The sequence below is a fragment of the Diadema setosum genome, chromosome 13, assembly GCF_964275005.1.
Source record: "Diadema setosum chromosome 13, eeDiaSeto1, whole genome shotgun sequence".
In the NCBI taxonomy this organism is placed as follows: Eukaryota; Metazoa; Echinodermata; class Echinoidea; order Diadematoida; family Diadematidae; genus Diadema; species Diadema setosum.
Window position 1 is genome coordinate 8,799,716 of NC_092697.1, and position 27,088 is coordinate 8,826,803.

Sequence of the window (27,088 nt, forward strand, 5' to 3'; positions counted from 1 at the left end):
TGAAAGATATGTCAGAGTAAACAGATTTGATGGCAATACCAGATTAGGAGGCAAACCATCTCTGTTATTTCTGAGAATGAAGACGGCATTAGTCTCATTCAAGGCTCAATGTCATTACTGTTCTCCGTCTGATGTGAGAGTTATTACCTACTCCAGTATACATACACGCATGTATCGCAGATACATTTCAGCAACACACTCTAGTAAAATTCTACTGAATTAGTGATATGGCCATATTGTGGACATGTTTCTTCTGTTGCATGTCATCCACATGGTTAGGGTGGGATTTCACGGAGCACGCGAACGATTTGCGAATGACGCGAATGGCAAAATCCAGCATTCGCATTTTAGTCTGCAAAAGATCGCCAAACAGACGTGAGGGTTCGGAAGCGTCGTCAATTGTTCGCGAATGTCGTTTTTACTTCGGCGAGAATTTCAAAAAAGTTTGAAATTTTTTGCGAACCTTTTCCGCACACTTAGTCGGGATTTGCTCGTGAATTGTTCTCGAAAGTGTCTTTAAAGCTTCGTCATAGGCGCAAGACCTTCGCAAGACACGCGCGATGTTCGCAAAATGTTCATGAAACCCCAAACAGACTCCGAAACTTTGGAGAATGTCTCGCGTATGTTACGCGAAATCTGCGAAGTTTTTCCGATCATTTTACGACGTAATCGCAAACTGTTCGCGTACCTTTTGAGACATTCTCGCGAACGTTTAGCGCACGTTTGGGGGATGTATGACCTATTCGTTTTCTACAAACAAAAATCGTAGCATACACCTAAACATCAAACAATTATTAACAACTATAGTAACAAAAGAAATTAAAGACTAGCAAAGAGAAAGAAATGTTTGATATACAAAAACAAATCGCAGAATACAGTTGAAATTAATCTAAAGTATGTAAAATTTCATTTGAAGTATAGAGATTATGTGTTGGAGGAACTGCAAAAAAAAAAAAAGAAGATCATATGCTTTACTAGTGGAGATACGTCCTAGGAAAAAAATGTAGGCAAGCACACAATAGAAAAATGAGAGAAAAAGAAAGGAGAAAAAGAGGAAAGAAAAAAATTCAACTCAAGACAGCTTCCACCTCTCCTTGAGTACATTTTCTCCCATGATTATTGAAAATTTTGCGTTGTTCGCATTTCCGTCGCGTGTTCTTCGTGTACGTAACATGCTGTACTTTAGCAATGATACACACGACATTCACACATACGTCGCGGAAACTTCGCACAAATTGCGCAAGAATAGTTTTCGGCTTCATTGTCGGAAAACATTCGGAGAAAAACTTTTCCGAATGCTGGATTTTGTCATTCGCGTCCTTCGCAAATCGTTCGCGTGCTCCGTGAAATCCCACCCTTTTGAGTTAAAAAGGTTATGTTTCCCTACACCACAGATATTCAGATATTGAGATATATTCTTTTGTTAGCTCGATTCTAGGTGTCACTTTGATTCATGTAAGAATACTGTGTATGAAATGATAAGACACTAAACAAATGTAATCAAGCGTGCAAAATACATGTAGATCAGTAACATCAGAGTAACAAGTATTTCAGCTGTTACAATTTGTTTGTTTGTTTTTTCAGTTCATCTCTTATTGTATGCAGTCGAGAAACACAGCAGGCATCATGCCGAATAAAAACTATCCGGATGACAGATGGACGACTTGAGCCATGCGACCATCCAGTCCAAAGTCCGCTGTCTTGTCAATTACCCTCGGGGCATGCCTCAATGTAAATGTAAGCAAATTACCCCCATTGGCCATCCATCAAGCTCCTGGTAATGAGAGCGCAGGAGATACAAGGGTCTATAAACTCCAGTCTACATTTGCACACCTTTATCATAGGACTGCACAATATTGCACTATACTGTAAAACCGGCATGAAACTTTTGCGGAAATTTCCGCAAATTGCCGACCATGATGGCAAACAGCACTATGCTGGCATTCAATGTGTTGTGTCAACAAAAACTTTCATATGCATTTTTTTTTTGGGGGGGGGGGTGAATCTTACACTCCTCTTCAAATTCAAGAAAATTACATACACACAAACACTTCTGGTTTTAAGTATCTCTCACTTTATATCTTCTTCCCACCCCCCCCCCTTTTCTGTTCTTTTCTTTTTTTTTTTAAATCAAGGTAAGCATTCTATTTACATTTTTTAAAATCTAAAATGATTTAAAGAATGGCACATAGTTGCCTAGTTTGATACAAATGACTGCTGTAACATAGATATTTATTTTAGTGGGCTAAAGTCTACCAGTACCAGAGAGTGAATTGTTGATACTGGGTCTGAGTCAACAGACTATGCATAAGCTCTTAAAGTGAAGCTTATAACAACTGACTGTCAGCCGACTGTCAGCCCCCTGATCGATTCGTTTCAATCAAAATTGAGCGCTATGAAGATAAAACTTCTGATTTTGCATCATCCTTTTTTATGGTCTGTACAAGACTGCTTCATATAAATGTACCAAATTGATCCATGAATTACAGATGTTTCCACAATTAAAGACATTGAATGTGAATAACTTTACATACTGATACCATTTATTTCAGCCATTTAAGTCATACACTTTCATCACACAAATCTCATGCTGAAAGCCCTAAAAACTTTCTTTTTTCCAGGAACCAAACAAAGAGGTAAAGGCATTTTCCAACTGTTCTTAATTTGGAAAAAAAAGTATGTATATGTACAATTGCCTTGATAAAATGCTGCACTGTACCATAAATGCCATCATAGTATAGCACATTTTCCTCCACTGGCATTTTGTTATCAACATCAGCAACATCATACTTGTGGCAATGTTATGTCTGGTCACACGACACTAAGCAGACCAATCACTACACAGGATTTCATAATGAGGGACAGAACAACAAATATGAAACTTTATTAAAAAAAAAAAAAAACACCCTAACCCTCTCAGTACCATCCACTAAAATTTCTATTGTTACTGTACAAACACAGGTTGCTATGGTAACAAACAGAGTTCTAGTGACTTGTCACTGGAGAGGATGGAGTGCTTTCTACGTTCCACGCTCCCCCCGGGCGCAGGTGTGCGCACGAGTTCTGATCAACTGTTCCCATCTTGTCTTCGGGGGATTGCCCAATTGTGTGGCGACACGACGATGCGTTTTCTGCCACAGACGCAGGTGCACGTGGAAGCAGCGCAACACACTTCATTACCGTCCCTTCAGAAGGAACAGTATCAATTATAGCGCAATGGCCTTCCAAAATATATTCTTTTCTACAATAATATTCTACTTCATCCAAATTTAGGCTTCATGGAAATGATGAGAGAAAATTCACACCAAAATCACTGCAAAAAAAATACATGTATATTTAGTTTTTCCATTCAAGCACATACAAAAAGGATGTCTACTGACTTCCTTTTATTCAGAAAGAAAGTTAGGCAAGATGGGCCTTGAGAAGCCAATTTTTGTCAAGTTACAAAACATTGCCGAATTAATCTATTCCATATGGGAACCTAGTGCACTGTGTATTAAGTTTATGGGGATTTCAGAACTTAGTATGGAATGGGTTAATCTGAGTTTAGCGTTTTTCACAGGCATAGGAATTCAGAACACTCAAAGTCCACACTTTGTCCAAGTGTGAAGATACAATCCCATGTAGATAATAATCTTCATGGATCTAGCATTCCTCAATGCAAAGAACAGATGAATAATCTGCATATTTTGCTTTTCATGGCAATTTTTTTCTATACAATTCCTGGAAAAAAAAAAGTCACATGTTTGAAGACATTATGCAGAGGCAAGGAACTCAAAACAGGCACATTTTGTGCATGAGACAGTCCAGAAATATTCTTATCATTACTGACGACCTACTTGTCTTGGTTGTCTTTATGCTGGGGTAGGAGGAGGGGGAACTATATATAGAACAGTCATGTAGTATAACCTCCCTCAGCATCCGAATAAAGTCATATACATGAATAAGAAATGACACCAAGAGTTTCTAACATGGTATCCAAGCAAAATGCATTTGTTCCCCCCCCCCTTCACAATCTATCAAATTTTCTTTTATCCCTGCTAGAATACATCAGCAATTTGAGCTAAAATTTCATCTAAATTACTATTGGGCACTACGTTTCACCTTAATAGAAGATGGAATGGCTCTACAGAGGAAAGAAGAAGGTACACTGCTAGAACCTTAACATTAATAGTTGCAGTAAAATTGTTCTCTTTCCAAAGGACCTATTCCCCATTCTAGCTGAGAAATAAGGCCTATGCCTTTACATCTGTGGCATCACTGCTTTTAGACAACCATGTCACACCCTTGATATATATGCCATTAGCAACTGATTGATGCGTACTTCACGAACCATTCTGTAGGACTTCAATACTGTCAGAGTGCTTGCTGCCCAGTTCTCGGATCGTTCACACTAGGCACCAACATCATGAATGCACAGAACATGCTTCATGTAAACCACAGGTATGTAAGGTGGTGGTGATGAAATGATCAACTTCAAATGGTCCTCAAACACTTGCATTTGTTTTATTTCAATCATTTTTTTGTCTTGGAAAACTGAATTAGAATTGGACTCGGTAACATCAAGGTAAAACTAGAGGCATAGCAAGTTTTATATTTCTTTTTTTTTCTCTGCATGAAAGTGGCACTGGGTAAAAACAGTTTCAAGTTCAATGTGTATGATTAGTTCACTGAGAGCAATGACCATAAACTGATCGGTTGTATGCTATTTTGTCAACAGATTCTTTGGTTTTGAACTGTAAACAAAACTTCAATAAAATAAAATAAAAAACATGACAACAAAACATGTCATTACTTCTTGAACTTTAAATATCCAAATCTTCTCAAGCTGTGTTGTTAAAGTGGAAAATTTCTGCACATTTTTGATTCTGTGGAATCAAAATTACAATATACTACAACACAAAACAACACAAGAATCTAAATTTGCATTTTGAGGTAGTTTCATGTTGCAAGAAATGCGTGAAGATTTCCACATCGTGAAAATTTTCATTATTACAGTACATGATCCATGGAAGAGTTCAAAACTAGACTCCCCTGTGTTGCCCTTCACTTATTTGCAGACATGGCACAATGCAGCCATCAAATATCTCTTCTTGCTCGCTGGGGGGAGGATCGGAGGAAAAGGACCACATCATCTTGACGTTTTTAGTGAGAAGGCATTCTCTTTTCCTCTCCTCGACCGTTATTGGTGATTGCATCGCTGGTATGGGACAGAGCCTATGAAGGTCACCAGCGGTAATTGGTTAAAATGTCACCAATATTTGAAGAAGGCTGGGCAAGGCAACTCAGCTGCAGCAGCATGTGCAACCTGCAGGAACGCATCTTCCACTGTGAATGGCCCATAAAGAGCTACTGAACGGATATCAGATTGGTACTAAAAATGATTAAAACTTCCCAGGAAAAACATATTCCAATTTGTTTGTCTGTTTGTTTGTTTATTTATTTGTTTTATTCTCATGGGGTCTTTACCTTATTTTTGCAGTCTATGACATTCTTGATCAAGTGCATGAGCAAAATTAGTGCAAAATCTAGATAATAAGCAAATACTATCCATGGATAATAAGAAATAATAAACAGGGATAAAAGGGAAGTGAACCTACTTTATAACAAGTAAGATTAAACTTTAAAGATGCAAAATTTGCCAGTATGGAATTATCAGTAGTTTTCACGTTTTCTTTAAAAAAAAAAAAACAAACAAACAAACAAACATATATATATACACTATCTGATGTCCTCTATCACATACAAGTGTAAGATAATGATGCTGAGTTCTATCTCATTTTCCTACTGTTCAAATATAAAATATATGAAATTGTCACATATATGTGTGTACAGTATGTGTGTGTGTGTGTGTGTTTGTATTTCCACAAACAAATTACCAGGCTTTCAATGGCATAAAATACTCAAAAAAAAAAAGCTTTTCCCTTTTCTCTAAAATGCCCGCAAAAATGCCTTAAATATGAATTTAGTTTTTTTAGTCACTATATTTTTTTGTATTAAACGTTTCTCTCTAGTCACTATATTTTTTTTGTATTAAACATTTCTCTCTGGTCAAGCTGGCTTAATGTTGTCTCAGCTGGCATCTCAATCTATTGACAAGTAAAATTGAGTGAATCACACACACACACACACACACACAAAATGGTGAAGATCATGCACACACTCTCACATGTCTCCAACAATCAGGACATGGAACTAGTACCTCTACTTTCATATCTACAGAAGATAGTTATGGTGCATGTGTGTGTGTGTGTGTGTGTGTGTGTGTGTTCTTTTTTATTACAGTTGGTAATTTGGTGAAAACATTACTAAATGTCTCCACTTCACATGGTTTTATACATATCATACAATATCGAGCTTTAGATCTGCGACACACGCGCCAACGATGCAACGATGCTTAATAGGCAAAGTATGGTGTTCTGCACATGTGCAAGACAGCTGTTTCCATTGTCCAACCCAGGAGGCTGCATCGTCTTGGCATTCACGTCGCAGATCTAAAGTCCGTTATTGTCTTCTTTCAGAAGACTTCGAGAGTGTACACAAAATCTTTTTATAGTCTGCTACTTTAAAAAAAAAAAACAACAACAACAACAACAATGGCAAACACTCTATAGTTTGGCAGCCGAAGATGGGTATTAATTTCATGCAGCTCGGCAGCATGGAGGCCCCCACATATGAAGCATGTGATGCAACGGCTTAATTTCCAATGTTAACACGTGGAGGAGAGGGGAGAGCTCTATGGTGGCTTGCGTAAGCTCCTGATGGGAGCTCCAAGTACACCAACATCCAGTCACATGCACGGTGATGATACAACTCCAGAGTACTAAGGTTTTCCTGCATGTGATTTGCAGGCTGCAGTCATCATGTGCCAAGACAACTAAAGCATCTCAGAGATCAAAAAATATATATCATGCAGTGATATATTAGAAATGCTGATATATTATTCTCAGCAGTTTCTGTTTGGATATACAACTTCAGAGAGATTTGACCAAAAATAGAGAAATGTCACCAGTGGTATAATTTTGTCACACTGTCTTTACTGTGTTTTCTTTTCAACTTTGATTTTTTTTTCTTGTTCAAGCCAGAAGCAGTCCATCCAAGAGCTCATCTTCAATTACTATAGATATCTTGCTAGCCTAACAAGGTGATGTAATATCGAGGAGACTAGTCTTCCATCAAGACTTTGATGTATAATTATTGTTCTTCACCACTGGCAGAATACCACAAGGAAGCCACTTGCCTGGAAGATAAAGACGTCTATGAAATACCACCCTTCCCCACCTGCTCTCCCCAGGGTAAAGTTTTTGAAGCTGCACGGCTCCACTCATGCATGATATCAATACTCACTTCAGCTACGCCAAAGTCGGAAATCTTGAGGACACCACCGGTTGTCAGCAACAGGTTGCTGGGCTTGATGTCCTTGTGTACCACATGCATGCTGTGCAGGTATTCCAGGCCATCTACCAGCTGGACAAAGTACCTGAAAGCAGCAACAGAGAACAGCAATGGATTAGTTTCATGAGTTGTAGTATCAGCCAAATACTCTGTATCTTCTTCAGTCCCTGTCCATTTCCTTTCTCGTTTTGTTTTGTAGACTGGTTGGAAGGAAATGATGATGATGATGATAATGATGGTGGTGATGACGATGGTAATGTTGATGATGATGATGATGATGATAATGTTGATGATGATGACATGTTTATGTTGCTGTTGATGATGATGATGATGATGATGATGATGATGATGAAGATGATATGTTTATGGTGTTGATGAGGATGATGATGATGTGATGATGATGATGCTGCTGATGATGATATGTTTATGTTGATGATAATGATGTTCATAATGATGTTCATGAGGATAACAATGACATTGATGACGATAATGCCAATTGCTATGGACACCTCTACCATCTCCATGGTAACAAATGACCAAGACAAGAAGGTGACCTTGAGGGAGAGCAAAAATGAGGGAAGAAAAGTCTGATGATAAACTCATTAGCTTAGCTCTCAAAACATCAGAAGAGACAGTACAGTAAGACTAATGAAATATTTGCAAACACACATACTTGTAAAGAGGAAGGCAATGTGCAAGAAAAAAATGACAAACTGATTTTCACTAATCCAAATAAGTTTCAACTCTGGTCATTAATTTTGATATTTCGTATCATCTATTAAAAAGTCACAGTGCAAATTTCAATCTTACTATGTGCACTTAAAATCCATACATTCATCCTGCCATGGTCTGTCTTCTTCTCTTTATTTATTTATTTTTTTTTTCTGATAAAGAGTCCTCTAAAATTTTTATGTGCCAACATTGAATTCAAGTTGCATGTACCGGTAGATTCATTTTAGCTTCACTTGGTCAACACCCATGAAATACCAACTTTTTTTTTATTATAAACTTGCCTGACTTATTAATAGTTGGTTGGGCTTCTTTTTCATTGTTTCCTGGAAAAGTCCCTGGTTTTCATGTTCAATACTCTTGGTGCATTTACACATTCATTAAAAGAGAGCCATGCAATGAACCCTGATGTGACTGAAATCAATTTCAAATATACTTAAGCATCACTGTCTTAAGTTTTTTATTGTTCTTCCTAATTACTGTTCATATTATTGATGGAATTTCATATATTCTTTTGGAGTCTCTTATATAATATACACCCACTAAATCCAATTTCATATTTCAACATAATTAAATGCACCAGCCTATTGGTCTCTTACATGACTTTTTTTTTCTTTTTAAACAAAAAAAAAAAAAAAACAAGAAAGGGAGAGAGAGAGAGAGAGAGAGAGAGAGAAGCAGTCCAATCCAGAACCTGTACATGATCCAAATTGCTGCTGGCAGCACTCACATCAGGCAAGTAAGTTAATATTGTCATGGAACAAGGTTTTGTCTTCATGCATATGAAGCTGCCACAGCTAATCACGTCATCACTACAAAACGCAGCTCAATCTGCCTCAGAACAGCTGATAACAGAACTCACAAGAACGGACGGGATGGAAGAACAAAAAAGATGTTGACAAGACAGTTATATGAATTTGAGCTTGTTATGAGCTTGATATGTCTTAGAGCTGCGCATTGTACGGAGATTTGCGATATTAATGATGACAGGAAGACAACAAAGAATGCCAATATGTGGCACTTTAATACAAGCGCAAACATGTTTGGGACTTTTAACTTTCAATTCATCAATGAGGAACGATTGTTGAAAATGACAAGCAACTCCATATTCAGAGCAAATTTATTTTGTTGACAAATGAACTGACATTGACTCAGGAGAAACTTCAAATTCCAGGTGAAAAACAAACAACATGTCTTTATAGGTTAATGTACAGTGTATGTACGTCATCATGTATTTTGCGAGTATAATATTTCACAAATTGGGACTACTATGTTTGTTCATACACTGAAACACTTGCCGACTAGATCCCAAGTGAGCATGTCATGATCATGAGTCTAATTAGTACCTGCAGCTTGTAGCTACAGTGCTCTACATACATGCAGCACGTAACAAGACATAAAAGGGACTTGCACATTTTCACAAGTGGGTCAATTTTCAATGCTTATGGAATGAGAAAGAAGTATTATCAAGTTTTTAAGAGAAAAGTTTGCGATTTCTCTTCATGGAGATAATAAACAATGCATTTGTGTTACGGGAGGCAATATTTCAACGAGTTGTGAACTTTGCAAATATCTGTCGACTTGAATATTTTGTGAAAATAGAAGCACCATGAAATATACCACGTATACATCAGTATCGTGCATTTTACGGTGACTAAAATGATCTCTGGTTCAAGGACAAAACATTGGGTAATAGTTTCCAGAGAGAGATATATAGATAGATAAAAGGAGGGTCAGTAAGGAAGAGTATTGACTCAATTCAAGTCATAACAAAAAAAAGAAAAAAAAACTACACTATCATGATCATGCATGGAGAACAACCACATAGGAGAATTTTATTTGTTTTCTTTTTCTGCCTGGATTGAGAGAGCGGCAGAGATTATCAGAAAAGCAACAACGATAACAAGAATAGAATTCAGCTGATCAAATGCAGACCCAAATGGGAGATCTCTGTGGAGAGTTTTTTTTTTTCTGACCATAATTGGATTCGATCCCCACACCCTGCTCCCTCGTGGTCTAATTTGTCTCCGTAAAGTAACTCCCTAATGACCACAATTCGGATGGTCAAATCTGACGGGGGAAAAAAAATGGCATTACCTCGGACTGAACTCCCTACATGCAGTAACGCACGTACGCACACACTACCAAAAAAAAAAAAAAATGAAAGCACGGCATCAATAGACGCCACACTCTTTTATCTCGGCAGAGAGAAATTACGATCGGCCAATCGATAGCGCCACGTTCCTCAAGAGTTCCACGGAATACAATGATTGAAAGAGGGACCAGTGCATTAATATTAGGCAGCGGTCATGCAGGGCCAGGAGCAAAGACTAATCAAATTATAGACCGCTATGGCTCCATCCAGCATGGATTGGGTGGCAAAACTTGTTGCATTCACAACAGATGCAATGTTTGAAGTGTTTTCAATCTATGTCTTGATATGTAAGCTCTAGTCATTGTTATTATCTTAATCCCCATTTCCTTAAGTCAAGGTTAATAGGAAAAATTATGTTATCTCACTGTACACATTAACATAATGATTAACATATAAAGTTACCACTTTTATTCTTTCTGAACACTGATGTCAACACAGGCACTTCTCTTTTGAGGAGAGACTAAAATTCCTGCATTTAGTAGCAGAGAGACTGTCAGAAACATTGAAAATATTGAAAAAGTTTAGCTGCTACTCCTGCAAATGATACAATATTTGTGATGTGTATCTCAGGCACCTGCACAGTTGGACTATTAAGATATAAAAAGACAAAAAAAAAAAAACAAATGACAATAATGCCTCCGGCACCACTTCGTGGCGGAGGCATAAAAAAAGGATCGAATGAATGAATGAATTGTGACTTCGCGATGATTTATCGAGTGGTTAAATTCACGATCATGTATGAAGTGAAGTATTGAATGGGGAAATGTATGCATACATGTAACATTCACGTTGGGATCAGAGTCAATATTTCTGTGTGTTGTAAATTCGCAAAATAGCACCTGACTCGCCAAATTCGCGAAAATAAAAACCTCACGAAATATTCGGCGTATACTGTAAATGGTGGATACTGGTACAATACTCTTAAAGGCGCATAGTCCCAGTAGTGTAGAGGGCACATTTGATGATACTGCCGATCACCATTAGCATTGAATACGAAGATTGCTGAAGTTGAGCTGTCATCAAGAGTAAAGCGCGTAGATGTTGCTAACGTTGCCTTCGTTGTCTTCTCTGCGCATCACGCAGTCTGTAGTAATACCAGGGTGCGTGTGTATGTGCTTCTTGTTATGACATCACAAAAGGACTTTGCTAAAGCTGTCATCCCCCTTAGCCGAATCATGAGCCGAACTGTGATCGGACCACTGACTACAGCGGATCGGACTTCTTCGGACTTGGGGAAATGGGTCACAGCGTAAGCGCTGAAGAGGAGTCGATAGCGTAGGTCTGTATAGGAAACTTGCGCTGTGCGCCCGCGTACGCATTTGACTAAACCACAGGGACCATGTGCCTTTAACTTACCCATGTGCTTGCCAGAGAGGAAACTTCTTGTTGGTTACACTATCCAGCATGTCTTGAAGACCTCCAACACAATATTCCATGAATAGATACGTGATGGATAGAAAAGTCAAGGAGAACATAATTACACACTCGATTTAAACATGCTCGATATCGATTGTTCCAAAAATTAGAGGACACTGTATCTATGTATCTAATCCATATGAAACTCACTCCAATGCTCCAAATACAAGAGTACTTAGTATCATCACAACCAACACAGTCAACAAAAGCGCCATGAAGGTATTGAAACCTAAACGTACTGTAGTAAGTTGTTTGCACCTGCATGAGAACATATCACTGAGCAAAACATGACCAAAAATTATTTGACAAATTAATGAATTAATCTTATGATGAACACTACTTAAAATACAATTATTTATATGTATCATAATAAAGATGTGCATTCTATACACCCTTGACAATATGCTTATCATGTTGGATGTGAATATAGAACCCTCAAATTCTTTTCTCAAAGGGTTAGATGGGTGTCAGGCTAACTGACTTTTTTGATTAAGGTAAACAAGGAAAAGACATACAATGTATTTAGAAATCATCATTGCAGTGTTTCTCCCTATCACCAATCCTACAACCATTCATCACATATTTCAAGTGACTGAGAAGCACAGTTAAAGGTAAGCTGTCACCTCCGCAGATGAAGCTAGAAGACAAAAATGACTTCCATTTCAAAATTTAATAACTCAAGAGTGTTGCAGAAATTCTTAACAGAACTGCATGACTACTATTTGCTTCTTGCAGTTCATCCCCAGATTTTTCCTCCGTTTTCTTTTCTTAAATGTGCAACATTCCACCAGAAAGGCAGAAAACCAACTCCTCTAAACATTGCTTTCACACATTCCTGCCCAAAATATATAAATATTTATTTTAAATTCATATGTTTTCCATGTATTACAAAGCCATTCACACACCCTCCATTGTATACTCCTTCACAGGCAAGAGCTAAGACCGAAATATCACGAGTTTTCATACCTGGCTGACATAACAGCCAGTGACGTAGACATTTAACAATAACTTGTCATTGATTCAATGACAAAGCATAGGTATACCATGATGGAATATTTTGATGCCAGATTTTTGATGTTTTTTTTTTTTTTTTTGGTTGGTTGGTCAATTAGTTGATTAAAAAAAAAAAACACAAAAAAAACACTACTCTGTTCCTAAGGTTCCTTTTTCTTGTTGCTTCACTCAATCAGACAAGCATACCTTTAATGAATACATGTACAAAAATTTAGTCACATGCACATGTCTGCTCCACAAAAAACAGAACAAGAAAAAGAAATGTCCATAGAATAAACGAGATTTAGCATTCCACCACTAGCGGTTGCTGCATGCATCGCAGGCAACTTCATCTGACAGCAAAATTTTGACGAATCACTCAATAGCCCCTACATCGTATCCCTGGAAACCAGCGAACGCTCATTCAATAGTGATAGCTGCTTTGGCAGTTCAGCAATCAAAAAACGCGTTTCACAATTACAGTATGCTACGTGACAGTGAGAAGTGCCCAATCTATAGGCAGCATGAATGATTACAATCACTACTGCAACAATTGTGCACGATGAAGAATATGGGAAATTATCAGTGCATATTTACACAAGCACCCCTGCCATAAAGCATGATTAGCAAAACAATCTAAAAGCCATTGTAACAGCCACTGTAGGTGATTGCTAAGACTACTCATATATGACCGTTATGTTTGTTGCTATGGTGACTGTTCTTATTTTAGCCATCATTCTGTATCTATCTCTTTATGCCACAGGGCTTCGAGAATACACCTGTATATAGTCAGTTGTATAATGGTACAGAAAGATATGTTTGCCTGCATCTATGTATACATACAATATATGTCATCAACGGGGCTTTCGATGAAAACAGGAAAAATGAATGATTTCAGAACAATAAAGGCAATTCTCAAATGTTTGAACACACAAGACATTATGAGGAGAAAGAAATCTTGCAGTCATAATGAGCTCTGAGATGATGTCATCTTCCAAATCACATATGATTAAAAATACATCAACTTAATTAATGCTGACACAAACAGTAGTAACAGATCACTACATTCATTCCAGAGGAATCAAGAGCCCAATGAATTTAAATGATGAATATGACAGACCAACCAAATCCAACATTAACATAAAACACTCAATTCCAGTGACAAAAGACAAGGTACATGGCATGAATAATACCAATACTGCATTCTAGAAGGCATCATCATACAGTGTATATGCCATGCACAAAAACTAAAATACGGACTTCTTATTAGATGGACACATTGTTTTTTATACTAACACCTTAAAAGAATGAAATCACAGTTAAACACCACCTTTGAACAAAATCTGAAAAGGATATATTTTTTGCTTCTCATCATTGTGTAGTACGTCCACTAGCTGGATGATGTTTGGATGGCGCAGACTCTTTAGTAGTTGGATCTCCCTGTATAATGAGAAAGACAAGCAATAGGAAAACAACTATGATTAGTTTCTCAATATTACTGTTGCTGTTCTATCATCATAGTGAAAACAATTCCAACAAGAAATATCATCTACACCATCATCTTAACCATTATCACCATCATCACCACCACCACCATAACCATCATCATCATCATCATCACCTATAAAACCTTACGTTGGGATGACAAGAAAATTGATGCAAAATTTTCAAAATAATGAAATATGCTGAACTCAGTGGGAATATTTGTTACAAGAAATTTATATGATCTTTGTTGTCATTACAGTAGCACCTCTGAATTTCATGGCACATCCTATACTAGAGAAAGACTCAATGAGACTGGCTGAATACATTGAATTTGCACAAAATCTGAAGGAAATTAGCAACACTTTGCCAATTTGAGAGAGAGAGAGAGACAAGAACTTTAATCTTCTGAAATATGTTGCTGATTCAAGAACCCGTCATAAATTGGAGGCTTCTGATAATCCTGTAAGCAAAACAAACAATAATATTTGAACAGCAAACAGCTCAAATAAAAGAATCTTTTTTTACTCTACCTTATGAAGCATACAAAGTATCAAAGCAATGAATAGTACAATCGCTATAAAAAGATAAGCATCAACCATACACATGTGATATCTGGGACTCAATAGATCCAGCATCCAATGGGCTGAAATATCATAAAATATCGACATCTTCTTAGCCAGCAATGACAGTACATGACAAAGCTCTAAAAATTAATAACTTTTAAACAAATCATCTAGTTTTCGTCAAACTTCACTAATGTGTAATAGTAATATTTCTGCATTCATTCAATCCACATATTTACCAGGGTAAAGGTAAATTCCCTCTTAAGCCACCACTGAAATCTAAACAAAACAAACATCCAGGAATGCAGCCTCAGAATAGCCGGGTTCACACGTACAAATTAGCGGGATGACGATCGCGATGCTCATCCCGAGTTTTTTTGCGAGCGTCCACACGTACCAAATTAGCGGGACAGCGATCGCGATCGGTATCCCGCTTATTTGGCGAGCGTCCACACGTACCGAATTATCCCGCTGATTGCCGATAGAGATAACAGCAAAGCCGGCAAACTGGGTCACACAGTGCCCTTCTCTATCACTGCCTGCGCGCACTTACCTTTGTCCATTGTCTTTTACGCGTCATTGGTGTGGTTCGCGTAAAAGACAATGTTCTTGTTTGTCCAAAGAGGTGAAGGACCTCCTCGCAGAGGCCTCGCTGTTGTGATGTGCGCATTTGCATGATGGGATGTAAAAACTCGAGATTCTAATCCCGACCGTTCGCACGTACCAGCGCGGGGCCAATTATCCCGCTAATTGGCGAACCAGCGCAAGATTTCTTGGGATTAGCATCGCGATGCTTATCCCGCTAATTTTCGGGTTTTTTCTGTCCACACGTGCAAAAAACTCGGGATGACGATCGCGATGCAAATCTCGAGATTTGTATCCCGCTAACTGATGTACGTGTGAACCCGGCTAATAACTGTCTGTGTTTTGTTTACACATCTTAGCAAAACAATCAAGTTTCATTTTACGGTACGATGTGAGCAGGGCCCTGCTGCATAAGAGGTGCAATTAAACATACTTCCACAACATTGTAGGTCAGAACATCAAATGTAAGTCAAATAGAATTCAGTACTTATAGAGACTTGTGTTTGATATTCTGACTTTATATGTTTCATCTCAACTTTTACGCAACAGGGCCCTGGAGAGTATTGACAATAGCAAGCATAATTTATCGTTTTATTTTTCTGCCCTCATCTGGAAACTTGTGGATTTCATATCTGTGACAGGTTGCACATTGTTGACATTCTCTGCATTGTGTTATTTCTGTTTCATTTAGCAGCTTGTAACTGTAATACGTGCCACATTTTTTATGGTACCGGTACAACTATAAACCATAACAAAACTGAGAGGGTAAACATTATGCAAGGCAAAGTTCTATTGTTTTGGTCTGAGGACACATGTTGCTCATAAAATCCCACTGCATTTTTTGCCTTGAGGAAGAATATTTGCAATATTGCTTATAAAATATCACACAGAAGTTATTCTTTAATACAGTAGCAGTATGCCTTCTCCAATTTACCTGCCAAACAGCTTACACAGAGTTTGAAAAAAAAAGAAGGTGGTAATATGTACAGGTTTGTACACTAAAATCCACACATATAACCCACTACATAGGTACATGTAAATCCATCTTCATATCCTTTTCATGCTAGTTTACAGTAGATAACGATGCCAAGCAGCACTTAATCTTCCCAAAGATAGACTGAAAAAGTAATTACAGGTGATTCTCGAAAATTCATTACATTCATGAACAAGGCACAGATAAGTGCCTATCTTTAATGTCATTCCCAACAACACAATGTGCTATTTGGAACTAAAAGGTAGATTCATCCAATAAGCTAACACTCCCAACACACAAACTCTCCAGATGAAAGTTGGGTTAATTGGCTGAGGCCTAATTACGGGCGGTTGGCATACACATTAGCCGCGCCGATATTGCGTTTGGACTGTGCATGCATTTATGCAGTGGGCATCCCACGTCACTCCCATCACACGTTCATTAAAACCACTGACATGAGTGCAATCAATTGAAAGCCATCGCTGTTTGCCATCCTGCCAACCTTTGGGGAATAGCACCGCTGGGTCTACGAGATCTGTTCACGTGAATAGAAGGCAGGACAAAATATTCCTTGAAATTTTGATATACTTTGGAGCATTTTAACATGGATATGCCGTAACAGATTCCATCCCTGTCCCATCATCTTCAGTTGATAAAATGATGACATGCAGATAGATAGTATGGGGAGGAAAAAAAAAAGATACAGGGAATGAATACGACTTCTACAATGTAAATGCATACAGTAGAGCATATTCTTTGGACCCACGTGAGCAAAACAGGATCATTTTTCAAGGCTCGTTTGTTGTCTATGCCAAACCCTACACAATTTCCTTCTTCAATACATACTGATTTTGATATCATGAAATAGTATACCTGGACTAAGAATTATGTAGAAGTGTTATAATTGACAGCGAATTTGTTAAGTGCGCATATCAAATTGAGCTCCAATAATGATTTCAATCCTACAGTCGAAGGAAGTTCTGTGTCAACTCACAACCTAGTGTATGACTGAACATCATACTGATATCTCAAACATCTTCACAATGCATATCCTGTTCTAATACAAGATAAAGAATTTCCGGGACTACGAGGATAATTGATGAGGTGATCCAACACTGGATCATTTTGAATCATCGCATTCAATTACTGTAAACATGATATATTCGCGGCATGAATTTTTCGCGAATTGGAGCCGACGGCCTCTTTTGCGGCATGAAATTTTCGCGAACTGCCACTGGTATTCAATGCATATAGTGTATACAAGAACTTTCGCGTGCATTTTAATTTCGCGAATCTTCGCGCTCGCGAAATTCGCGAAATTAAAATCCACGCGAACATTCCTCGTTTTACAGTAGTCAAATTCATATCAAACTGATGCCAATCGTGAGTTTGACAGGTGTCAGCAAACCCATGGATGAAAGTGCTCAGATATCGATCGATCGATCAATCAATCAATCAATCAATCAATCAATCAATCAATCAATCAATCAATCAATCCATATCTTCAATTCAATTCAATATATATATTTCTGTATGGAATGGAAAGGGACATGAGCCAGATCAATCTAGCAGGCACATTTTACCCACTAGGCTATGAATGAATAAAGGCTACACTCTCTAAAGAGAATTTGTATCTGAAGCGCCAACTACAGCTCATCTCTTGTGGAGTCCCACGGAGAACATGACACCTTTTGAGTAGCCATTGAGCCAAAGAGCGATCAATTAATTACCCTGGACACTGACATATATCTGGAATTGATTTCCCCAACAAAAACTCTTTGTCAAAGTGGCAAGGCACAATGTAGATTTACCCCTCACATCCTGCACTTCAGAGTATCATTTTTCGGTTCTGAAAGCTTTAGACATCAAAACCAGCACCTGATACTACTGTGACGACACATAATCTGACAACCTTCAAGTCTGGGCAGATGAGTGATGCTGGGATCACCTGACTATTATTCAGTGATCATGTGATATCAAACATGGTTTGACACTGAAGCTTCAGTCCACAGACACATGAGTGCAGTTTCTTTGAAACAAATGAGTTGTTGACTACTAGTAACCATGCACACTGGGGTAGCCTTGTTTCCAGACCTTACTGCTTCAAAGATGCAGATGGCATGAGGGTCCTTATGTGTTACTGCGCTTGTAAGAAATTTGCTGGTTCTGCAATGATTGTTGTTACCATGGCAACACTTGTGAGGACTATGCATCCAACTATTGCTATGGCAAGTACAATTATTTGATGACGCAAGTCTCTTCTGTCACATAAACAACATAGCCTGAATAAAGCACTAATTCCGGCCTTATATTGTTGTACCCTTCACCATTAATGTGTGGTTAGGCCAAGTTTTTGTTTCTGTCGAGCAAAAACGATGAAATTAATGTGATGCAACATCCTAGCTTTTCAATCACATGGGACAAAATGACCTACATTGGAAGTCTGATGTAGTCTCCTACATGCAGAATAACAAACTTCTTTGTTGGTGTCATACCAGCACAACAAAGGCATATGACACTCAAAACAAAATTTGAGAAGTAGCTAAAATAGGAACAGCTTCAGCTTTCATCATAACAACACACACCTATCAACTTACATACACAACTGGATTTGAGAAGAAAACAAAGTTAGTTCTGAAACAGAAGATAGAAAATAATAATACTTTTTTTGCAACAGAATAAAGCAAAATGCAGCTGGTATTGCAATTAGAAATAAACTGAAGTAGTTCATAAACTGAAGTTAGAAAATGATATACATTTTTACAGTTGAACAAAACAAAATGCAGTTGGTATAGTAATCATACACTAGTAAATATATTGAAGGGTGCTGCTGGGCAAAGATTTTGTTTGTTTGTTTGTTTGTTTGTTGTTTGTTTTTGTTGTTTTTTTTTTTTGGGGGGGGGGCTTTATACAGGTACACCATTCATAAATATACATCACAACTATTTTCGTCTCAAAAATTCCTATTCACTCCACAACAGGACAACATTTTACGCAATCTTCTCCTACAGTATGTTGACACCCAGTAATGGTATAATATACCTGTACAAATGATGCACAGGATAGAGTGTGTTAGTGAAGGTGCGGCGCGCTCGAGAGTATTGACAATGGTGCGACATGCACGAGGCGCAGCCGAGTGCATGTTTGCAACCGTTGTCAATACTCGAGAGAGCGCCGCACCTTCACTAACGCCACGAAATAATCCTGTGCATCATTTGTTTTATAAAATGGGTCGAAAACTAACAGCATTATTCACGTACCTTTGTGGGTCAATACCAGTCAGCTACATGTAGCACTCGCTCAAAAGTCAAGATGTCCGAAGATGTTCTTCCCAAACATTTACGCACGTCGCACTCGGAAATCCTGCACATAAGTACTGTACGTACGTATAAGAGTATACGTACGCCACGTACTGTTATGCACAAGAAAGGCCGCCGGCTGTTGTGGCAGCCCGCGGCCCGAACTAGAAGTTGTTTACAGGATTGACAGCGCGTATAGTAGCGCGTGACGCACTTGTAACAACTGATTGAGTGAGTGCGCACTGCTAGTTTAAACATTGTGACGTACGTCAGGCCAGGGAGGTGGAAGAGAGACTCTTCTTATAGTGCATACCTGAAGAAATTAATGCACGCACACGTGACTCATTTCAGCGCTTCCAATTGGCTACATTCTTGAACCCATTTTATAAAAGTGACGCAACATACAGCGGCATATTGCTGACCCACACATGCATGCACCCACCATGCGTGCACACGTGATGACATACAAGTGTACGTAGCTAGTCCATTGTTCCTACTTTAGGTGTGTGGGTGTGTGTGTGGCTGATGCTTTACTACCGTCAGTGAAATAGACCTGATCATTCAAAAGCATTTAATCATATCACCGATAATATAGAAGTCGCACACACAATTTTAATATATACTTGATAAATTTTGTAAACATCATTCATCGTCTCTTGGCTTTCTCTTCTTAGAAATTATGCCCATGCTATAGAAATCTCATCGGCAACATGTGTTTTCAAAGCAAAACCAGAAAAATGAAAGTTCTCCCCAGCATGGCGGTTCCCTTTTAAGTTGCTCTGCTCCCCCTGATCAACATCATTCTTTTTAAATGTCAATATGACTCCGCTACTGCATGTCTTATCAATTATTTATCGTGTACGTTGTTTCATTAGCGGCAAAAGGCTGTTCCTGTTATCGCAGCTGAATGTCACTTTCACTGAATTATGAAAAAAAAAAAATACTACTGGGAATGTTTCATTTGATAGCTGGCATTCACTGTCTAGGTAAACCACCTGCTACAGTTTTCCTGTAGAGTAATAGGTAATATCATATAGGGCCTAACTCTTCAATCTTCACTATGTGTATCGCTACAATAGTTATTTAGTGCTCATTGTAGGGCTATATTCAAAAACAACATTACAACATTTGCTGATAAATTTTGGCTAGATCCAGGCAAAATTCATGTGAGCATTGTGAAGAAAAGTTATACAAGTATCTATTTGTGTCATATATCCACAGCAACAGAACCTACAACCATTCCAAATTATTCCATCCATTATCCTACCCCCCCCCCCCCCATACTCAGGACTTGTCCTCAATAGGTTAAAAAATAAAAAAAAAATAAAAATACAACACAATGTTTCCTCTCAGTTTAATATAAATAGATGTAATTATCACGGTGGAGACTCAAAACAGTGATAAAAACCAGCCAAGCAGACCACCGGATCAGACAAGGATAACCCCACCAAAACAGAGCATCTCACAGGCTCAGAAGTCACACTTGCATTGATAATACTGTACCCATAGCAGGTGTGAGTCATACTCTTAGCGCCTTGAAGGACCACATGATTGGGGTCTGAGTGTGTTCGTGTTTGAATGTGAATGTGGTGTACATGGATGTGTGTGTTTATGTTTATGCATCTGTATCTGTGTGTTTGAGCCACATGTCTGTGTGTATCACTGTGTGTGAACAATGTATGTGTGTGTGTGTGTGCAACAGAGCACTTGTATGTGTGCACTGATACACACACATTGAACACAGGAACACACACATGGAATTCATCTATCCTGGGACCTCCCCTCTCCACATCAATCCCCAGGGCGTCAACCTGCAGTGGGGCGGAGCAGAGTAGGGGCATCTGCAACAGCTCAACTGAAACCACAAGGGTGACTCCATATGACCTGACATGAACTTTCTAGTCAAAACTGGGTCAGGGTTGATTTCTGCCCCTGAAGGAGAGGACAGACCCAAGCCAATGGAGTGAGGCATGTGTCATAATTTTGCTACAGCTGGTCCTGCAGAGATGCAAGAAAGTTTCTCCTCTTATCGTTTCTGGTCCTTTTTCTGAATAGTTCAGTTAGTGTCCTTCGAAATTCCAAGAAAAACAAAATATTTACTCCTTGTGAGTTCAGTCACGAAAAGTTTTAGACAAAGGATCTTTTGCAAGGTGACTCTTTCAGTCTGATAATGATCTGAGGTCAGGTTTAGAATAACCATGTGTATTTCAATATATGCCAATTAGTAAGAACAAAAAATTAGCTCTTTTCTTTCTTTCTTTTTTCTGTTCCCTTAACCACACAATGAGGGTACATCTTTCATGACTTTCAGTGACCTGCATAACTGTAACCACTACATTATAAGTTTTAGCCTGACCATGTGCATTCCAATCACTAATCATTCTCAACAAAACTTTTGTTCGTGATTCATTTCTTAAATCCTCTTAACACACAAAAATGAAGGTGCATCTTTTATGACTTTCGATGGTCTCCATAATTTTAACAGCCCATTGTCAGCTTTAGGTTGATCAACCATGTTTTAATTGTCGATTATCATGAAAAAAGTCTTTTGTTCTTTTCTATCTTTTCTTTCCCTCCAACCATACAATAACAGGTACATTTACTCTTTCACTCATCTGCATAATTGTAACCCCCTGCAATCAGTTTACAATACCCAGTTCTGGGGCCCGTTGCATAAAAGTTACAATTATGGTAACTTTGCCATCCAATTGTAACTACCATGGTAACAATACGCAACAGCCAATCAAAATCAAGAATTCCATGGAAGTTACCATTGGATGGCAAAGTTACCATAATTGTAACTTTTATGCAACGGGCCCCTGGGATTTTACCAGCAGAAAACTGGAAAACACTCCTCTGATAATCAAAATTATTATACCAGTCTCACAGTATAGTCAGGTGACCCACTGCAAATTTCTAATGGTAGCTCATAGATGCGGGTTCCAGCTAAAGCAGTTACCAGGCAAATTCCAGGAACGACTACATCAACTCTTGTTGACTAACAAAAGGCCACGTGTACGATCCGCTGAGAATTTGCACTTTTCAAGGACTGTTTGTGAGAATACTGAACGACTTTGTTTATGTCGTTGCCCATCTTTTTCCAGGGGGGGGGGGGGTGGAATATAAACACAAAAGCTGATCTATTATTTCATGGTAAAACGCCACTGCAATAACAGAAAATCAACAATAGTACCGGAACACATTTTGCAAACGAGCTTAACATGCAATGTACATGTATGCATCTGTGTTTGTAGAACATTTAATACTTTAGATACAAGGAAATGAAACTACCAGATCCACAGAGATATCCTCTCCAATAACTCTGAAAGAAGTTGTGAATGTTATCTTAGAACAGCCATAGTTATCTTCATAACCAGGCATCCATTAGTCATGATACTACAGGGGCCCATCATACCTTTCAGGCTCCTGTAGTTACCATGGCCACAAACATATGGCGATATAATCTCACAATTTCTTTACAGTGTATCTTTTCTTTTTTCATTTAACATGAAATTATTTCTCACTCATGACACAGCATTTCAGTATCCAAAATCTTGAAAACCCTCACAATTTCACAAAGCTCACATTACAAATGAACAGTCCTATAAAGGATCTGATACTGAAGTTTCTTTTCACTTTATGACAAAAACAACAAGATAGAAAAGACTACCACACATATGTTTATAGATCTGACAGATAGAGAAATAGTAGAGATACAGTGTAGGAACATGCAGATAAATATAACACCTATGCTGACAAAGGTGGAAATTGTGACTGTCGTGTCATGAAATCTCATCTAAATATGAAATTAGTGATATTTCTGTTCGAGCAGACACTCCAGTGTGAGAGAAGTATGCATTAAATGGTAACCACATTCGCAAGACCAGTTAAACCTTCTGTACCAGGGACTATGGACAATGTACAACACTATATATGGGGTTTAATGTGCTAATCGGCACTCAAAGTACATAACGGATTCAGATGATTGTGGCCTTGAACAACTGACTGCCATTCAAATATTGATAACTGCTTTGATTCTTCCCTAAATATAATGTTGAAATCTGACTGTTACCGCTGGGTCTTCTTTTTATTTCAATATATTGAATTGAAATGGTGTGGAGTGTCTTCTCACAGTTATCTCTCTTTCGGTGCTTTGGAGTTATCAGAGTTTTACGGGTGTGTGCATCAGAGGCACATTTGGTGTAGTTACTGATGTGTTTATCAGAGTTAATGGACACTGTGTTATCTATGGGGACTAACCCTTGCTATTCTTGACTCCGGGCTATAATTGGCCCACTGTGTTGTTTTTGCTTAACTGATAAAGTAATGGGTGTCTATCTTTCATACAAGGTCCAGAGATATGGCTCCCTCCACAAGCAATATCCCTAGCCTACGATAGAGTTCTACAGAACCATCATCAATCTGAGGATGTGGCAGTTACTGCACAAGCTGTTCTTTTTCGCAAGGGTTTGATTTTAGTGAATTTCGCGAATCACTAGTGGATTACAAATTTACCAACACACAAAAATGTTTCTATACGCTATGGTAGCAATGCATTTATGATAGCTTCGCTGTTGATTCGCAAAACAACATCTTGCGAAAATGTATGTGACCTCCTCATTCACAAAAAAAATAAATAAATAAATATATATATATATATATATCTGTGTGCGAAAATATCAGCTTAAGTACACTAACATAGGCATGTTGTATTACATAAGTAAGTGATATCTACATGTACAAAATGTTTTGCTTTGATGATTTAAAAACTTGGGGCTAACTGAACCATCACAAACTTCAAAGTGGTCTATTATGCTATACACAACACATACGCGCACAAATAATGCAGTAGCCGTAGATTTCATATCATATCTAGACTTGGTAAAAAAAAGAAAAAAAAAGCATAAATGCTGCTGCATATTTCACTTTAATCCAATTTCATCTTTCAAATGCAGAAAACCACTGCACAGCCTCATTCTGCTCGCTCGTTTTCATCAGGCAAGTAGGGCATTCACTCAGTTGCCAGTTTTTTTTTTGTTTGCTTTTTTTTTTTCACAGCGCACAACACATTTGCCCACTTGAATAACTGGACGGGCAGGAACATTACTTTTGCTCCACTAGCTTCCCATTCTCTTTGATCACTCCCATTAGTGCATGCATGCATGATGTATCTAAAATTAGCAGTCGCTGGTGAAGGATACGGTTGATGTACTGTGGGTGCAGACAATATGACATACATTGTACACATATAATGACTGAGTCGAATATTTTTGCTGCACTTTTCTTCTCTGTAATCCTTCTATCTCATACCACATTATGTATTTTTAATACCTATATTTTGTTCCTTCCCCCCCCCCCCTCTTTTCTCTGTCAGCAAATGAGAGATTTGGGGGAATTGAAGATAAAAAGCCTACTGGATCGCTCTTCCAGTCATATGTATTCTTTGCATTTTACACCTAAAGAGTTTATGATATATGATAGTTTGTTTTGGCTAAAAGTCTGTTGTTTAATGTCTTGTTTTTCTATTTCTTTCATTAAAACAGCAATGATGTTGTACATACATGACCAGAACAAATTTATGTATCTTATCTTGACAAAGCCAACGCGACTGATGTGACAGGGAATTGACGGGCAGGTACATTTCTTGTGTGTTAAGTGTGTATAGAGCGTGTGCGTGTGTGCATGTCACAGTGACAGCTAGAAGACTCGCCATCCCTTCAGCAAATATGTGCCATGTTTGCCTTGTCAAGTGGGCGTTGTTCCTCCTCAACAGTCCTGCTATTGACATTGAATATGTAGCCCTGCAGTCAGAGCCACATTGTGCATGTATTAAACACGCTTTAATTTGCGCAGCCCGTTCACTGGAGCCCCGGGTTGGAGTTCTGAGATTTTGAGGGGTGGGGAAAATTTCTAGCCCTGACAAGGTACATGTAGGGACTTGGAATAGAAGTGCAGTGGATTAGGATTAGAAGTTTAGGGAGGGCGGGGCATGCTGGGTTGGGGTAGGTTAGGCAGGGTAGTCAAGGTATCTGGAGCCTTCATTGTAAGACCAAGGAGGTACTAGGCGAGCACGTCTAGTACCTCCTTGGTAAGACTAGTCTTGGCTTGTTTGCCAAAGTATAACAGCTTTTGTTCATTTCACACTTGCTTGACTCTTGATATCAACTCTGGGGCACTAATCAATCAGGAACTAAAAACTAACAACTTGATAAAAGGCTGCTCCTTGTTAATCTATAGCCACTGTGGCCAATGATCAAAGTCAAATGCTCTTCTGCAATTGTGACAACATTCCGTATTTACAAGAGCCTGCCTTGCAAGCACACTTCCAAGCATTCACAGCAATTTAAAGTGTACATCACCTAAGTAACAGAATGCATCATATTTCAATAAACCCTATCTCTTACTGGATGAGACAGTAAAATAAATTTGGGGGGGGGGGAGGAGGGAATTGGGGAGGAGAAACGGGGAAGCTGCTTGAGTGCATGAAGGCTACTGCTCTACTGGCCATGCCGAACGAACCCACCATCAGTAGCCAATTAGCCACCCCATCATGTTAATGCAGCAGGGCAGTCACACCTACTGGAATCGGGCCAAAGCACACGGAGGTGTGCTACCCACATTTTAAAATGCTCCATGTCCGTTTTCTGTGTTTTGTCTCATCCATGACGAGAGCAGTCGATCTGCATTTCTTCCGTTCCCCAGCCCATTTCGGCAAAAATCAATTATTGTAAGTAGCAGTAACTGGGGGTTACAACCAGGATATTAACATGTGACTTGTTTGCTGGCTGCTGCTATCGTATTGTATCAATTGAAGCCTCTTTGTGTAATGGACCTCTGATTAATCAGACTACTTAGGGGGAACTTTACTCCAAACATGTGGATTCAGTATTAAATGCAGAAATAGTCAACGAACACATTAGTGAAGTTTGAGGAACTTCAGACAAACTGTTAAAAAGTTAAAAGCATTTTAAGGTTTTGATTGAATACTTATGCCATCATGGCTAAATAAAAAGACTGCAACAATTTACGATGTCACTGGAGTGGAACAATCTAAAAATATATTTTAAAAAATTCCACCAAAATGTCATATTTTATAAAACATATACACATTCTCTCAAATAAAAAAAAAATAAATAAAAAAAAAAAATATATATATATATATATATATATATATATAATAATAATAATAATAATAATAATAATACATTTATATAGCGCATTTTCCATAGACATACATGTTCAAATGCGCTTTACCAGTGGATTATTGATATTAACGGAACAAGTGGGTTTTTAGATGTTTTTTGAAGGTGACGAGAGATTGCTGGCTGCGGAGAGTTTTGGGAAGTTGATTCCACAGTTTGGGAGCAGCAGATGAAAATGCTTTATCACCAAGTGTGGCCAGCATCTTGGAAGTTGGGTGATTCAGTGTGATACCTTGTGAGGAGCGGAGGGTGTACCGGGATGGGTGACGGATGGTTATGAGATCAGATAAGTA

At 38.4% G+C, this 27,088-nt stretch overlaps 1 protein-coding gene across 1 annotated transcript in view; it reads right to left on the reverse strand.

Annotated features, from left to right (window-relative positions):
• The window catches only part of LOC140236942 (serine/threonine-protein kinase STK11-like), a 76,937-nt gene that overhangs the window by 27,599 nt on the left and 22,250 nt on the right, over positions 1–27,088 (reverse strand). Inside the window, exons 2-4 of the mRNA XM_072316882.1 lie at positions 14,045–14,128; positions 11,636–11,725; positions 7,348–7,480 (exon numbers count right to left, since the gene is read on the reverse strand). Of these exons, the coding sequence (XP_072172983.1) occupies positions 7,348–7,480; positions 11,636–11,725; positions 14,045–14,128 (307 nt within the window). The remainder of the gene's footprint in view (positions 1–7,347; positions 7,481–11,635; positions 11,726–14,044; positions 14,129–27,088) is intronic.